This window comes from Oryzias latipes, chromosome 20, assembly GCF_053564925.1.
Source record: "Oryzias latipes strain Hd-rR chromosome 20, Olatipes_Hd-rR_3.1".
Lineage (NCBI taxonomy): Eukaryota > Metazoa > Chordata > Actinopteri > Beloniformes > Adrianichthyidae > Oryzias > Oryzias latipes.
The window spans coordinates 24,354,667-24,372,072 of record NC_136256.1 but is presented as its reverse complement, the minus strand read 5'-3'; the positions used below and the strand labels follow the sequence as shown (position 1 = coordinate 24,372,072).

Below are 17,406 nucleotides of genomic sequence, written 5' to 3'. Positions count from 1 at the left end.
AATCTTCGTCCCCCACCAGTTTGCTTACAAAGCAAACAGATCAACGGATGATGCCATTTCCATCACCCTCCACACTGCGCTGAGCCACCTGGAACACAGAGACACCTACGCCAGGATGCTCTTTGTGGACTATAGCTCAGCCTTTAACACAATCATTCCTGACATTCTGGTCAACAAACTGTCTGAACTAGGACTCCACCCACTCACCTGCTCGTGGATCAAGGACTTCCTGACAAACAGACCACAGACAGTCAAACTTGACCCCCACCTCTCCTCCACCGACGCTGAGCACAGGCTCCACACAGGGATGTGTGCTGAGTCCTCTGCTGTACACACTGTACACAGCCTGACTCCACCTGCAGGTGGATCACAGACTTCCTGACGGACAGACAGCAGTATGTGAGGCTGGGGAAGCTCGTCTCAGATACTCGGACCACAAGCACCCGATCCCCCCAGGGCTGTGTCCTTTCACCCCTGTTACTCTCCCTGTACACAAACAGCTGCACAGCTGGTCACCTGTCTGTCAAACTCCTGAAGTTTGCTGACGACACCACACTCATCGGCCTCATCTCTGACGGAGATGAGTCGGCCTACAGGAGTGAAATAGCCAGGCTGGTGTCATAGTGCAGCGCTAACAACCTGGAGCTTAATGCTCTGAAGACAGTGGAGATGACAGTGGACTTCAGGAAGGCCCCAGCCCCCCTCCCCCCTGTCATCCTCTGTGACTCCCCGGTGACCTCTGTGGAGTCCTTCTGCTTCCTGGGAACCATCATCAGCCAGGACCTCAAGTGGGAGCAGAACATCAGCTCCATCACTAAGAAGGTCCAGCAGAGGATGTACTTCCTGAGGCAGCTGAAGAAGTTTCACCTCCCTGAAAAGATGCTGGTAGACTTTTACACCGCCATCATCGAATCCACCCTCACGTCCTCCATCACAGTCTGGTTCGCTGCGGCCACGGCCAGAGACAAGGCCAAGCTGCAACGCGTCATCCACTCAGCAGAGAAGGTGATCGGCTGCCACCTCCCGTCTCTCCAGGAGCTGCACATCTCCAGGACCTGGAGGCGGGCAGCCAGGATTGTAGCCAACCCCTCTCATCCAGGACATAATCTCTTTCGGCCCCTCCCTTCTGGCAAGAGGCTCCGGTCCATCAGGACCAGGACCTCGCGCCACAAGAACAGCTTCTTCCCCACTGCAGCCAGCCTGCTGAACAGAACCCCAACTCCCCCAGGTGACCCCCCCCGCCCACCAAAGGACTGTCGGTGACACTTACAGGCCCCACCATCCCAGCCCATCTGTGCTCCCACTTTACTTCACCTTACTCTACTGTATATAGTGTGTTGTTGTTGTTAACTTAATTTTTAACTTATTCTTAATTGCACTATACACCAAGTCAAATTCCTCGTTTTGTAAAGTGCGCTCTACTGAACCTGGCAATAAAACTTTTTCTGATTTCTGATTCTGATTCTGATTCTATTAATCATTGTTTTTTATTCATTCAAAATGCAATTAAATCAATATTTTATCTTTTTTCTTTTCCTTTTTCTTTTTTTTTATCTCTTATATCCTTTTTTATAATCAATGTTTGAACTTCTTTTCCTTTCTATTGTCATGGTTTCAGTTTGTTGTCTTGTTTTTCGCTTTAGTTCTTGTTCTGCCTTGTTTGGTTCTGTTTCCTGTTTTATTTTGAAAGGTTTCCTGTCTTGTCATGTTTCTTGAGTTTTACTTCCTTTGGTCCCCATCTGCCCTAATCGTGTTCACCTGTGTCTTGTCTGCCCTGTCTGTATATAAGTCTTGTCTCTGCCTTCCTCCTGTGCTGGTCCATTAACTTCTGCTCATGTTGATCACGTCTTCTTGTCTAGCGTCCATGTCCCTTGCCATGCCACAGTAAGTTTTTGTTTTTAGTTTTGTCATCCTGCTCTGCAGCGCTTTTTGTTAGTTAAATAAATCCACTTGCCCTGAACCCGTTTGCCTCCCGTCTCTGCGCCTGGGTCCTACCTGCTCTCGAGCCTCCCCCCCACACGACATCTATACATCCAATGAAATTAAACTACAAATCAACAAACACAACTGATAACAAATGTCTCTAAAAAATGATGTGTATATTTGCAGAACCTTAAAAACACCAAACAAATAACAAATGCTTCCCAATTAAAGCACAAAAAATGGAACACAAAATGTAAAACCCAAGTTAGAAATTGCAATTTGAAAAAGATACTTTTTTCAGCAGCTTTTCAAAATCAATCACCAATTCTACTCTTCTGTGGATGAAACAAAGTACTCCAGAACAATGAAGCCATTTCTCTAAGTCTCTCTCACCTTCAGTTTTAAACAAGGTCTGTGAAAATCCACCATACATTGGTCACATGAACTCAGAGACCTGCTAAAAGTGCACAATTGTAAAAGCTCTTTTATATAGACAACTGTTTGTTTGCTTAGAGCTGTAAATATAAAAAAAAATGCTTTTCTATCACCTAGACACAGATGGAGAACCATATCAACTGGATTAATAACAGGGTGGCATGTTTAGACAACATGAAGCTGTCCATCACATTTTTGACCTAAACATGCAAACACATCCTTGGCTCTGCGGTTAGGAAATGGTATTTGGGAATCTCTTTATACCAGGAGCCAGCCTGGCCATTGGAACATCGCCACAGTGCCCATCCAGACTGGGACAGCAACGGGGTCCACTTCAGAGCCGTGAGCTGCTGTGTTTAACTCCAGCTGTCCCAGCAAGGGAGACAACTGCAGCAACATCCACTGACCAAGCTGACAAGCCCTGGCAGAAAAGATCCCCACAAGAAAAACACTGGCTCAGGCAGGCTGGTCAAAAAAAAATAGTTTTGCCATTGTCTTGCAGCTCGCAGATCAAGTGGTTTAGTTTTCCAGTAATGTCAGTCAAGAATGCAAGTTCAGATTCACAATGTTCATATTCACCATATTCAACAGACATCTCCTCCAATAGCACCTTAAAAATCCTGTGCTGTTTTGCTTTGCAGCTGAGGTTGTTTACGATTTTCAGAATAAGAGTCATTATATGTCCAGAGCCAATCACTTCTGCACATAAGGCCTGCTGGTGAATGACGCAGCAGTAATGCAGACATTTTGGAAAGTCTGGGTCAGCTTTACAGTGAGTGATGAAACCTGTTTGTCTATTGATCATAGCAGGAGTCCCATCTGCAGTCACTGCTACCAGCTTTTCTAATTGTACCTTTTTTCTGCACAAAAACTCCTTCACCGTGTTATACATTTCAACTCCTCTTGTAGTTGTCTGTTAGGGCAGATGTGTCAGGAGTTCTTCTCTTGTGGAAACCAAAAGCTATGCTGTACTGTTGCCGTCCACAGACTCATCACACTGGACGTTAACCACCTGCACTTTGCAAGATCCCGGTCCAGCTAATTGGCCAAGTTATCAGACATAGCTGACACTCATCTAGACATTGTAGTGGAAATTGAATGAGTTCTATTGTTCTCATCCTTAGGGACAGTGATAGCAATTATCATCATTGCTTGAATTTTTTTCATGCTATATGCAAAAGTCTTTGTCCCTTAAGGCAACAGATTACAGCCCCCCCCCCCCCCCCCCCCCCCCCAGGCTGCTGTCGTATTAACAATAGCTTGGAGCTCCAGAATGGACAAGAAAAAACGACGAGAATGGCTCGAGCAGGGCGTTGCTCACGGGGCGGTCGCTCGTGCCATGCGGTCGCACGTGCTCGGGCCCGCTAAATGCTACTTGTAGCTTTAATTAAGCTTGTTTTACTAATTTAATACAAAACCAATAAAAATAAAGCATTCTTGTTAAATAGTGTTATCAAAAAGAACATGATGTTTAGTGTATCTGATGATTCAAAAGGATGAAAGTAATAAATAATAGATCACACAGAAATCTAAATTTATTTAAACCTTTCTTTATTTATTTAAAACTTAAACCTTTAAAACTTTAAAACCTTTTAAACTGAATCCATAGTTTTGTTTTTGTTTCTTTTATATATCGCTCTCTGTTCCTGTACTGCTGCCGCAATAAGGAAATTTCCCCATTGTGGGACTAATAAAGGAATATCTTATCTTAACACTGGAGATGCAACACCAAAAATAACACTTTGACATACTGTGAATCTTCTACCGTTTACGTGATTAATGTAAATCATCTGACTCTGATGCAATGAATAGCAGATTTTTCTTGCTTTTTGGACAGAATCAGTTGATTTACGCTGTTTTGGTAAACACTTTTGTACAGTGTTGCATATCAGTGCAAGGTTGCTTCTCTCTGCTTCAAAATCTGCTGGAATTACTGTGTTAATGTAAACGGTTGAATAGTTGCCGTTTTCAAAAGAATGGAAACACTTGAGCTGAAGCTCCGGTGTTAAATGGTTAAAAATGTCTGTGACTTGATACTCAATGTGTAGGAAAAAATAACAATTTTCAAGTTGTTAAAACCTAAGTTAAAGCTAAAAATTTGACCCGGGACTGCAGTGTTGTGGAATGGTTGGAGCTCAAGACCCTTGTTCAAATCCTGGGAACTTTCATGTGTTCCACATATGTTTGCAGGTGTTCTCTGGGCACTCCAGTTTTGTCCTGAGACATGTTTCATAGGTTAACAGATGACACTGAATTGCGTGTGGCCCTGCAACAGACTAGCAACCTGTTCAGTGTGAACCCCGCCTTCTCCCAACCCGTTGACCCTAAAAGAGATATAAAAGGTTTTGAAGATGGATGGATGGAAATTTGATCCATGGAAATGTACAATACAATTCGTAATCCAAATAACCACATTTTACCAAGACTTGTTTCCCGCTTTCAGAGTACGGCTACAGCACTGTTGCTGTCCTTCTGATCACACTGGGCTCCATGTTCAGCGTCTGCTTGATCTTTTTCCACTCCTGTAAGGAGACCTACGCGCTCGTCCTACAGCTGTTTGTTGGGCTCGCGGTGGGAACCCTGTCAGGAGAGGCTCTATTACACCTCATACCTCAGGTAGAAAATGACTGCTCCATTATAAGTGATAGCACATCTGTTCATCTGGGAATTCTTTTTTCTGGTTTTGCTGTCTGTTTCAGATTCTTGGTCTCCACGATGACCTCCACAGTCATGGTGATGGCCAACATGTTAATGAAAAGGAGTATCTGTGGAAGGTTCTGGGCCTGATCGCTGGGATTTATGGTTTTTTTCTGATTGAAAAAATGTTCTCAACTTTAGTTCCTTCACACAATCATGTGAGTTTGCATTTTAGGTCAAAGTTATTAGAAATTACTTTAATATTTTATGAAAAATAGCTACAACTACAGCCGATTTAATGTTTTTAGATCTTTTAAGGTGCCAAAACAAACACTTTTGGAATGACTGTGCATGATAAGCAACAGTGGAGTCATGACTCTCTTTATCTGCAGGGACACACGAGTGACCTTTCGTCAGAGCTGAACTGTAAATCCATTTCCACCATCCAGCTGGTAGGTTTGAACACAACTCCTCACCAAAATCTAAAATTTTGTTTCATTAATCATTTTATTTTTCCATGAAAGAGCTGCTGGCAGGTACAGGAACATGGCAGTTGTTAAGAATAAACCAAAAAACTGAAATGGTAAATGGCGTATACTTATATAGCGCTTTCTACCTTCTTACGAAGGCCCAAAGCGCTTTACAGTCACAGTCCCATTCACCCATGCACACACACATTCACACACTGGTGGCGGTGTGTGCCGCTGCCAAACACTGGCGCCAACCTCCCACCAGAGGCAAGGTGGGGTTCAGTGTCTTGCCCAAGGACACTTCAACACATGGGCGTGCAAGGCGGGAATCGAACCTGCAATCTTATGATCATGGGTCGACCGCCCTAGTTCATTAACAAGAGAAAAAACATAACTCAACTAAAATATTTGTTTTTTTTATACAAAATATATATTTTGGAGCCAAATTGCCAAAACTGAATAAACCATTATTTTTATTTTCAAGCTTTTAAAGAGCCTCAAACAACAGCAAAATATATATATATATATATATATATATATATATATATATATATATATATATTTGCCACATGAAAATGAACTTTTGTGATGGAGAAAGTACAACTTGTTCTGTCAAAGTTTATAACGCCTACTTAAACAATTTATTCAATCATTTGTGTTGATAGTTTCAAAAAAGCTCATCTGAGTGATGATGTCTAACAGTGTTCTTAAGTAAATAAGTCCTTTTTTATGTATTTAATTCAGTTTTACTTTAGCCCTGCATTGCCAATTCTGTTTGCAAAACTAGTGAACAGTTATTGTGGGAAATTTAAAGCTATCACAAATTATCTTCAGCAAATATGTCATCCTACTGTGATCAATGCTAGAAGAGAAACACTGAAGCCACAAAATATAGTTAGATAATTCAAAAGTGTTGGCTCTTTGTTTCTAGAAGGGCTTCATTTTAGATTATGCATACTCAAACGAAGAAATTATGACGCTTTATTTGGAGTCCAAAGAGGAGAAATTGACACTAAAAGCAGTAAAGTCAGTATACATGACATTAAAGCCATTTTCAAGTCCAAAGTTTGGAGCCACTAGACCAGTGGCGGTTCTACCCTGAATTACTCCCCGGGCGAGACCCTCCCCAGCCCCCCCCCCCCCCCCCCCCATAGTCACAACAGAACTTTGTTTGTCTTTGTCAACTGACATGTTATATTGTCATTGAAATTAAGAAGTGGATACAAAAGATGTCAGAATTCTGAACAGCATTATAATAGTTATCAGAACACAAAAAATAAAAGACCATAAGCATGGCAAAAATACAGTTAGCTAAGAAATATTAAATCAATATTAAATAAATAATATAAAATAAATATTTTGAAAACATTTATGAATTGGAAATTTAAATTGTCATGTTCTATATCGATCTCTACTTCAGAGAATAAAAATTAGCTCATGTTTTCCGTCTTCAATCCTTTGATTGGAAAATTTTTAGTTATGACCTGTTGAATTATGTTTTGTCCCCATAGATTTGCAGTAAATGGTAAATATTCATTTTTAAAACTACCTACAGATTTATGGAAATTCTATTGGCTAAAAATATAATCCCACATTTGTAAAACAAATAAAAAATAAACTTCATATGCAGGCTCCAAAATTAACCCCTAAATCCCCAGTTAAATGTCAAAAAAACATTGGGAAAACGTTTAGGCTGCCACAAATGATTATTAAATTAATGACCAATCTCAAATTATTTGTGTGTAACCATCACAGCTTTTTTAACATTATGAGCTAGTATACAACAGCAAAACCCAACAAAACCTTTGTGTTACAGCAGAGCAGACAGACACATGAATCATAACTAATGTTACAAGTTAAGGCAGAGCAAATTTTTAAGAATAAAATCAAAAAAAAAAAAAAAAATGACGCTATTTGCAACATTTGGGCCTACTTCAGTGTTGGTCATCGACCAAAATAAAGTTTTCATCGGCAACGTTGTTGTAGGGCAGGTAGCATTAGAATTTAGAAAAAACATGCATCAAGCTGTGAGGACTTACCCTTTTCTTTATCTCTTTTCTCCTCTTCTTCTTTTCTTTTCTTTCTAAATTGGGCACCAGATGGCTTTGACCTTTTTTTCTCCATATTTTAGATGTTTTTGGCGTTTGTTTGGCATAAATGTCCTCACGTCACGAAGAAGACATCAAGTCCGTCGACTGAACCAACTGTCACCTTAGTGACAGCATTGTTTTGTGTTGCCATTTTTTCATTTGGGCATTTCACACAAAACTAACCCAAAAAAAGCAGAATATATTTTCTATACCTTTATTAAAGTGTAGGTTATAGAATGTCACCTTATGACTGACTTATAAAAAGGTTTTATGAAGTAGATTCAAACCCCCGCCCTTGTCCCCACCTAGCCACTTAATTTGGAAGCGTCCCACAATTGAACTGATTCCCCGCAGCCCCCCCCCCCCCCCCCCCCTTTCTTCACACATTTCCAGCAGGAGCGCGTGCAGCTATAGCCAGGGGCGCTGATTCGCTACATGACGGCGCAGTCGCAGTTTTTACTTTTATTTTTTTCATCAAGCCCGCGACCGTCGCCTCCCCTGAAAGATGAGCCCGCCAGGTTTTGCGCATGCGCAAACGCGGTGGCGCTCCGTGCTCCCCCCGCGCCCCCTCCCTTCTTCTTCACACACATTTGTGTCTACTTCTCAAAGACAGGAGAGCGCACAGCTGCGGGGCGAGGGCGGCGGCGCGGCCAGGTTCAGGCTGTTACAAACTCACAAACTGTGACATAAGTAAACCAATAGTGGTGCATATAATATTTTACAAGGGCTGAGCCGCCGGTGCCGCCCCCCTTCAGTTTTCCGCCCCAGGCCACCGCCCGGACGGCCCGTGCCTAGAACCGCTACTGCACTAGACCAGTTTTATCACCTATGTCTAGAAAAGACTGTTAATTTAACAACCATTACCAAATCTTTTCATCATAAGCGAACCTGGATTATGAACTGTGTACATTTTAACACCAATGTTCTAAAAAATATTGGGGCATTCACCTAAATCCTTTCTGGACTGTTTGCTACACTGTTCATGTGCTTTCAGAGTCATGTGGGATGGAGAAGAGAACAGCAGAATGTAGGATGTTGGAAAATAAACTAATTGAATTGTCCAGAAAGTGCTGGATGCCTACAGTGTTTATTCACAAGCCTCAACAACAGTTATGAAATAAACATCTATTTACTGTCTTTTTACCAAGCTTCAACTTTTTGGAAATAGCATACCCATTACAATAAAAGTACAAGTTTTGTCATCATTATTAGACATTTGAAACCGTGGCCTCCACCTACTTTATCTCTTCTCCCTGTAATCTCACTCGTTCACTTGGGTCCTTCTCATTCACTCACATTTACTCCTTTATCTTGCTGCGGCTAACCTTCATTCCTCCCTGAGCAAACCTCCATCTCTAGCTTCTCCTCCACCTGTTCCCTGCTCTCGCTACAAATCCCTATATCGTCTGCAAACATCATGATCCACGATGATTCCTGTCTAACCCACATCTGTCAGCCTGTCCATCACCCTTGCAGACAGGTACAGGATCAGAGCTGATCACTGATGTAAAACCCACTTCCACCTTAAACTCCCCTGTTAACCCTACAGCACACCTCACCACTGTCTTACAGCCCTCACACATGTCCTGGACTGCTCTAAGATACTTCTCTGTCACTCCGGACTTCCTGTAGAGACATGTTGTATTTGGTTTAGTTTTATACTGCATTTTAATTGTATTTCGGATACTGTCTTTTTTTATTCTTATGTATCTGGAAATCTGTTTTATTTCTTCAACAACATCGACCCTCCAAATAGAAATTAGTCTAGAGTTTACAATCGAGCGTACTTACAGAATTAGTTTAACGTTTCTTCTATTCTACTGTATATGATATTATTCACAGATTTGTCTCTTTGTTGCAGGGACCGGTGGAGGACCTGGAATCTGCAGAAATATCTCAAGAGCAAACAAAGAAAAGCAGCCCTCCACGTCAAAGTAAGCAAAAACAACTCATTCAAAACGAGGTTTTCCCAATAATATGGTTGAAAGGGCTGTGTTTTTTTTTTTTTTTATTGACCCTCAGCAATATTTTTTGTAGTCAGAATCAACGCTGAATCATTTTTTTTTGTCCCAAGGTCAAGAGGTTTCCCTGCTGGCTGTGATGGTAATCGTGGGCGACAGTCTTCATAACTTTGCAGACGGCTTGGCTGTTGGAGCAGCATTCTCCTCCTCAGTGGAGACTGGGATGGCCATAACTGTGGCCATCCTGTGCCATGAAATCCCACACGAAATGGGTAACAGGTTGTGCTTTTTTTATGTTTCTGCTACATAGCCGATGTGCTTGACTGAGCACCAATCCACTGCTTCTTCTCTTTAAGGGGACTTTGCAGTTCTGCTGAGCTCTGGGCTGTCAGTAAAGACTGCAGTACTGATGAACTTCCTGAGCGCTCTGACGGCCTTTATGGGCCTCTTTATCGGACTTTTGGTTTCTTCGGAGAACGAAGTGCAGCAGTGGATTTTCTCCATTACTGCAGGGATATTTCTCTATTTGTCGCTGGTCGAAATGGTAAGAAACCCTCCTCAACCATCATTGGAGATGTCGCCGGCGACACCTAAATAACACACTTTTTGACATACTGTAAATCTTCCACCGTCAACGGGAATCAGCTCTTTTTGAGGCGGAGAAAAGTGTAAAGCTGCTTTTCTCCACTTCAGACTTTGCTGGAATTACATGAATTGAATAGTTGAAGAGTGAAGCTACTAGACAGAATGTCAACACTGGAGCCAAAGAGAAGGGTGATCACTGGCATCAAAAAAATCTGACGTGAGTTTGTTATGATAAAGCTCATGAGTAACATGGGGGTTGCTGCTGGTTTTGAATTGTCCAGGCCTGTAGAGGGTCATAAATAGGAGCTTACAGGGAGCACAAGTGTGTCTTGACGTCATGGAAATGGAATGTACCATTGTTGTGCGTGTGGTAAGTTTATCATGAAGTAAGTGCAAGGATAATCTCAGTTGTATGCACTTGTGACGTATGGGTGTTGCCACCCGTACGCCACACTCTAGTCATTGGTAAGGTTTGAGGACTGGCTCCTTACTGGCCGCGCATAGGGTGTGCACGGGATACACAAGTACCTGTAGGATGACCACACAAACTACCCTCTGTCTAATTTCTCATGGGCAGTGCAAGGAGCAAGCACTAATGGGCTCCTTGTACAGTAGCAGGATTTGAGTGGCTTGAGAAGAAGGAAAAATCTGTATGATACGTCCACACCTGGCCTACTTCACTCTGACTTAAATGTATGTGTTGTATAAGTGTTCACTTTGATATGTCGCCCGCAGCATGCCAACGGTAAAATTTGCATGAACGTTTTTGCTATACAGGGTCACCGAGTGGAATACAACCTTAATATTTCGTGCAGGTCATTTGGCTTTCCTTTATAGGTCTGCCCATTTTTGGCCGCAGACAGCCTGTATCCACCTGTAAGGGAAGTTGTGACTATAAGGTTTTTATTGATCTATAGTTTTTTGTAATAATCCATATTTTTGTGATTGCATTTTCTCACTGCTGTAAAGATTCACTGCAGCACTAAATCTGCCCCTCGATAATCAGGGTTTATATGAAACTGCACTGATGGCTAAGGTGCCTCCTGCTCTAAGCAGGATTAATTTGTTATTTAAAATGGATGTTTGGACAGATTAAAAAATAAAGAACTAATGAAACATTTCCACAACTCAACATTTTTTAGGTTTAATAGAGGATTAAAAGGATCTGATTCGTGGGTGAAAAATTCTTCAGATTAGAGCTACCAGTATTTTATGTGTTGTTTGCTGTTACAACTCTAGTTTCTTATCTATTAGAGTTTTTTGTTCATTTCCTGCCTTCAGACTTAGAACATTTGCATGTAAATGTTCCAAAGTTATTTTAATTTGTTTCCTTTTTTTAATCTTTTGTCCATCTGGCACTGTGCCTTATGAGTTGAAATGAGTTTTGAGTCAGTTTTGAGGAACATTTAACAAACTGTGCTGAGCCTGTAAACAGGAAAAAAAAGGTTTGTAATCAGCTCATGGTGCTAAATTTGTAACTGTTTTAAAACAATAAGATCAGCAAACCAAAGGACATTGATTTACACTTTTAAATGTATGTTATGGAGACAAAAAATGATCTTGAACTACAATTCCTGTTGTACTTAACACAACTGTCCCCACTTAAAAGTTAATGACTACTTTACATAATATACGTTATCTTGTCATAGTTTTTTGCAGCATTAAAAACTCAGCAAAGGTTATTAGAAACAGGATGATCATTAGTGACTGAAACCAACTCCACCTTCAGCCACATCCTTGTGTTGGAGCAGCTAGGAAAATGCTATGGTTCTTTACAGTACTTGGAAAAGAACACAGGCAGGAGAAAGACCCAAAAGCCTAAACACAGTACATATATAGAATGTATGTTGAATTAAGAGTTTGAAAAGTCAACTCTTACCTCAAAAATCAATATAAAAACCACCATGAGCTGATTGTAGGCTTTGACACCGCCCACATGCTCATGTTAGCCATATCCAGAAACCCAGTCAGGCTTTAACAGAGCTTTACAAAGAGGTTGCAGAGCAGCTATATATGCTTATTTGTATTATTACAGCTTGAAACACACTGAAAGGAGCTGTAAACTACTGAGACATGAAACAATGTATTTGTTTCATTTCTTGCCAAAACGATCTAAAATAGTGGCAGTTCCTTTTTGAGTGAAGCGGCTGAAGGTGTTGCTTAAACCTCCATGTTTTGTTCTGTGATCAGCTTCCAGAGATGAGTCGAGTGAAGTCCGACAGACCCTGCCTGATGTTTCTCCTGCAGAACCTCGGTCTCTGGATGGGCTGGGCCTGTCTCTTCTTCATCGCACTATTTGAGCACAAACTCAAATTCTGAGGACAGCGGACTAATCTGTTTTCAAATTATTTGTTTTGTTTTGTAAGCGGTTAACCACTGTGTTGATGAATCTGAATTTCTAAAATGAGATGCTTTAAACGCTATTTTTAAAGTAAAGTGTAGTTACCAGGTAAACCAGTGTGGCGTGAAAGATTTCACCAAATAAGTAAATTGCTGGGATGTCAGCTCTGTGTTTATCCAAACAGGCCCAGATTATATGTAGAAATACAAAAGATCCTAAAACACAATATGGTTTGTGTCATTTTTGTTTACTGGTTTGTGATTTTCTTTTTTTTTAAAGTGCATCTTGGCTCAGAAATGGTTGAAAAACACCGGTCTAGCTCTTTTCATATACTCAACTAGATTACTTCATTTAATTTATAAAAATTTGTTTTTCAATGTTTTAATAGTAATTTTTTTTTGTCTGACATTGATGACAAAAGTAGACATTTACAGAAATGATCAAATTTTTGCAGCATTTTAGTGCTGCTATGCAACAAAACTGGACAACAAAGGAGGCTTTAAAAAATGTAATGAACATTTCATCACCATATTGTGAATAGATTTAGTACATTTTGTATTTTAGTAAAGTAACTTGATCAATCTGGACTGATGGAAAATGAAAAACTGACATATTAAAGAAACTGCAAAGGATTTGAATCGTCTTTTTTTAAACCTGCAAAGTGTTATTTATGAAAGTGTGTTAAAGAAAAACTTTGCTGGGTTTCAGCCTCTCATCTCAAAGGTATTGTTTCTTGTTTTTGAGGCCTCACTGTGATCTAATGTGAGGGCATTTCCACCCACCTGGGCTACTTCTCTTTATCCACCAACCTGGCTGACTAATCCTCGCTGCTGTACAAGACTCAAACTGCGACCCACACAACGCGCACGCTCTTTAGCCATCAAAGTGGGCCTGTGGAGAAGGTGGAGGATGAGGAGAATGTGATGAATTTGTTAGAACAATAAGATAAATAAAAGACAATCAACTTTTCTGTCCATAAAATTGGATTTGTCGTGTTGATGGTTAGTAGGCTTAAACAGAGGATTTTTCTAATCACATCGCTTTAATTTTATGTTTAAAAATGTGACATGCGTCTGTAAAATTAAAATAAAAACAGCTATGAAGGTCTTCCTCTTTTGTGTGTTGAGGATTAGCTAGATTCAAGCTTGCATCGTGATTATGTTAATGTTGCTTTCTAGGCTCATTGTCAAGCGACGAAGTTGGTCGTGTTGACACTACGCAGGGATTATTTGCACATCATGTCAGGAAAAGCTGACTCTGTTTCCAATGACTTCCTGAGTGATTCTCAAACAATAGAAGGAAGTGCTTTTTCTCTGATTCTGGCAAATCTGCTGTTATTTTAAAAATGCCAGTCTCTTTGGCATTTTCAGGAAACTATGGGACTTACGCATTTGTGTGAAAATCAGCACTTACCAAGCAAAAAAAAAAAAAAAGAGGAGTTTTTTTTATTTCATTTTGCAAGTCTGTGTCTTCTCCCGCCAACTGCTGCCCGGATGAAGGAAGGAAAAGCTTTTATCTGGAGCATGTTGCTGCAGCATCCTCACTTTCTCAGCTGAAATCTGCCAGAGAAGGAGTTCAGCTTTGGGGTCATCGCAGAGCCCAGAAAGACAAATATATTTTACTTTTGACTTGAAAATATGAATCACACCAACAACACAGAACATTTGGGATTTTAAAATTTAGACTCAAGGTTTTCATCATCTCTGCTAAAACATTTATAAAAGAAAATATATTTCTGCAGAAATATTAATATAAAAGCATTTGTGTAATTTTTAGGACAATGAAAGAATCAAAACATGTGATTTTTATTTCAATAAAATAAAAATAAGAGCATCGTTTGCTTTAATTCATACTTCTAATTTAAAAGCACAATCTCCATTTTTACTGAAATTATTTGTGCACAAATGTGTTGTTTACACTCTTACATAATTTTTTTTACTCGTACGGGGCTTTTTTATGCTGGAAGTATCAATGGTTAATCTTCTGTTTGAGCCTGCAAAAGAGCTATAATTTGTCTGCTCATTCACTTATTTTTCTGTTTTTGTTTATGCACTTGCTTGCTGCTGCTTTTCAGAGTACATTTTTACCCTCTAAAATAAGACAACTAATCCGTTTTTAAAGTGATAAAATTTTGAGATTAAGGAATTAGTTTGGATTGAGCACTCTTGTTTGATTTTTTTTTTAGATATCTGTTGGTGTCCATGCTCTGTCTCAGTCACACCAGGTTCAGTTTGATCATCCACAGCTGTTTGAAATCTGTTAATTACTCTCAGTGGATTTAAGTGTCTGGTTTTCAGGACTTCATTGTCATCTGCTTTGTTGCTGTTTTGTGTCTCGCTGGGTTTTTGTCGTGTTTAAGTTTCTGTCTTTTGTGTTGTTGGTCTTTCACCACCACTTCCTGACATTAGTAATTTGCAGGAAAAGGTGGAATTTGTACAAACACAGATGTGACAAAGAATTCCCTCATTAGCTTCCCTGATTTGTCTTTTTTGCCTTTGTAAAATCACAATTCTTTAACACCTTTGATGGCAAATTTGATGAATTGAAAAACAAGACATATAATCCAACAAATGAGGGTTTGTTTGTTTTTCCCCCCCCTATATCTACATCCTAGATAATCTCAGTGGTATCTGTAGGATTAAACATGTCAGACCTTAACAAGTCTCAATGCTCCTTTCGCAAATCTCACAATAATCACTACAACTGGTGACTTTTACTGACACTTCTTTCGTGAGTAATGCATATTAAGCCACCAGAGGGCAACGACAGACAGTAAAGGTTCTGACCAGCCTGTAGCCTGTGTGACAAAGTTATCAAGTGGTTTTTTCTGAGGCTGCTCTGATAAACATGAATTTAACTCACTGAGATGGTCATATTATAAATGTAGACAAGTTTCAAACAAGGCATTTTGCAGTCCCCAGTTTCACGCACTTTTAGACAGCATTTAATAGACTTCACTCTACTGGTAATGCATAACATAAGAGAAAAGACCATTTCATTAGGTCCTAATCAGCATTTTACTACACATGATTTAAAATCTCTTATTTGTAAAAGGAAAAAAAAAAAACGTGTCATTTTAACTGATTTTATTGCTGCCAACAAACACATCAAAGTTCAGGTTCTTGAGCAAGAAAATGGTTTATGGTTTCTAACATGACGGTATTTACATGGTATTCAGTTCTTTAACATATAAATGACTTTTGTGTGATTGCCTTAAACTTTCTTTATGGAAAATATTTTATAGAATATTTGAATTAATGCTGGGAAGAAGTGAATATAAAGGCAGCCACATTAAAAACTGTTCAAATAATTCAATTATTTAGCTTTAATTCTTCCAATCACCTGGCAGCATCGAAAGAGTTCACCACGATTAGAAAAGGCCAATTAAATCCGGTTTTAATGTCGACCCTTAGATGAAAAAATTGAAGGGATGCCACGAATCTTGGTTTTTAAGCCGTGTATGACACCATTGAACTGAATTAAATCCTTGCATCTGCTTGCATTTGAAGGTCTTTGTGCTGGACTAAATGTATTATATTTAACCTGGTTTAATTACATCCAACCAGGTTTAGAATGAGCCACCTGAAAGGTTTTTCTTCATTGTTATTTTCTAATTAGCAAATTCAGAAAAAATATTTATTCCCCCCTGAATTTTTAGTTTTGTCGTCGTTTTGTAAGACGCAAAGCATATCAAACCCATGTCCCAAAAGTCAAGGTTTGAACCAAAATCCTGGGGAAAGTGAATCGATGCATCCCTAATGTTCACGTTTCCATGGTTTCTGGTGTGAGCATCTGTGTTGGACTGCTGCTCCGGATACACTTGGAAATAACAAATTTAAACGATGACATTAAAAGCAGTGTTTTAAACGGTGTTACATGCATCATACTCATCACTGCTGCTGAATACTATTACATGCTTTAATCGGTATTTGTCAGAATCAGCCAGTGTGGCTGCGTCGGTCATTCTGGCACAAACTGCACGCAAAAGCTGATCCTACACGGGTTGGCAAACAGTTTGATCTTCAGCTCATCTAAATTCTGGAGACAACTCCTGATCGCTTTGAGCGAAGTGTTTTCATCAAAGATCATGGAGGTTAGCAGATAGATGGTCAGTAGTTACAGGCTCTTATTTCATGACCCGTTTTCTCCAGAATAAGTTTAATTTATGTTTATTTTTAATGCCATGATCCCACACTATCACACTACCTCCACCAAAACACATTAGTCTGTAACTCGCCATTACACTTTGGCCTCACAAACCTGTCTCAAAATGTGGACCCAATCAGACGTTTGGCTGTCAACACTTTGGGACAGTTAACCTTTAAAAAAAGGTTACTGAAAGGATTTGAATTATGCTTCATGCCTCTGCTTCAAAGAAAACAGAAAAATACGCAAGCTCTCTATTGTACCTAATATAGTTTATTGCAAAAAAGGAGGAGCTGCAACTGAGAAATAATATATAGTATGTAGTGCTAAGTCTTTAAGTTAACAGGGTTTGTTTTTCCCTTTGTGTATTGTTGTTAAGGTGCACAATGTGATGTGATATTGTAGGTAGAAGTGTTAAGGTGTTTTTTTTAAGTTGTGCAGACCATTAAGCTGAAACATTGCTCAAAAGATGGTTCTAAAACTCAATAACATTTAATGAGCCAAAAAGTAGTATCACAACACCATACTTTTTACCTAAACAGTTTTAAAAATAGAAAAAACAAACCTATAAACTAGACCACTTTGCTTTGGCAAAACGATAAAAGCACCAGGAGGACTTTTAGTTTTAAGAGATGCATAAACACACTTTTTTGGGGCAATATTCGTTTTTTTTACTCTGCCACAAAAAATAAAAAAAATGAAGAATAAACAGAGGCTTAGTGTTATTTCAAGGCTTCTGTTCCCATATTTGAAGCAAATCAGAAATTACCAGATGTAGCAGTTCACCAAAATACTGTTCAAAATATTCAAGAATCCTT

At 39.7% G+C, this 17,406-nt stretch overlaps 1 protein-coding gene across 1 annotated transcript in view; it reads left to right on the top strand.

Annotated features, from left to right (window-relative positions):
• LOC101161276 (zinc transporter ZIP12-like) overlaps window positions 1-13,074 on the top strand; it is a 55,041-nt gene extending 41,967 nt beyond the window's left edge. Inside the window, exons 6-12 of the mRNA XM_078938229.1 lie at window positions 4,802-4,974; window positions 5,058-5,213; window positions 5,388-5,447; window positions 9,417-9,489; window positions 9,630-9,788; window positions 9,873-10,060; window positions 12,292-13,074. Of these exons, the coding sequence (XP_078794355.1) occupies window positions 4,802-4,974; window positions 5,058-5,213; window positions 5,388-5,447; window positions 9,417-9,489; window positions 9,630-9,788; window positions 9,873-10,060; window positions 12,292-12,420 (938 nt within the window). The 3' untranslated portion in view covers window positions 12,421-13,074. The remainder of the gene's footprint in view (window positions 1-4,801; window positions 4,975-5,057; window positions 5,214-5,387; window positions 5,448-9,416; window positions 9,490-9,629; window positions 9,789-9,872; window positions 10,061-12,291) is intronic.
• Window positions 13,075-17,406: the final 4,332 nt, after the last annotated feature.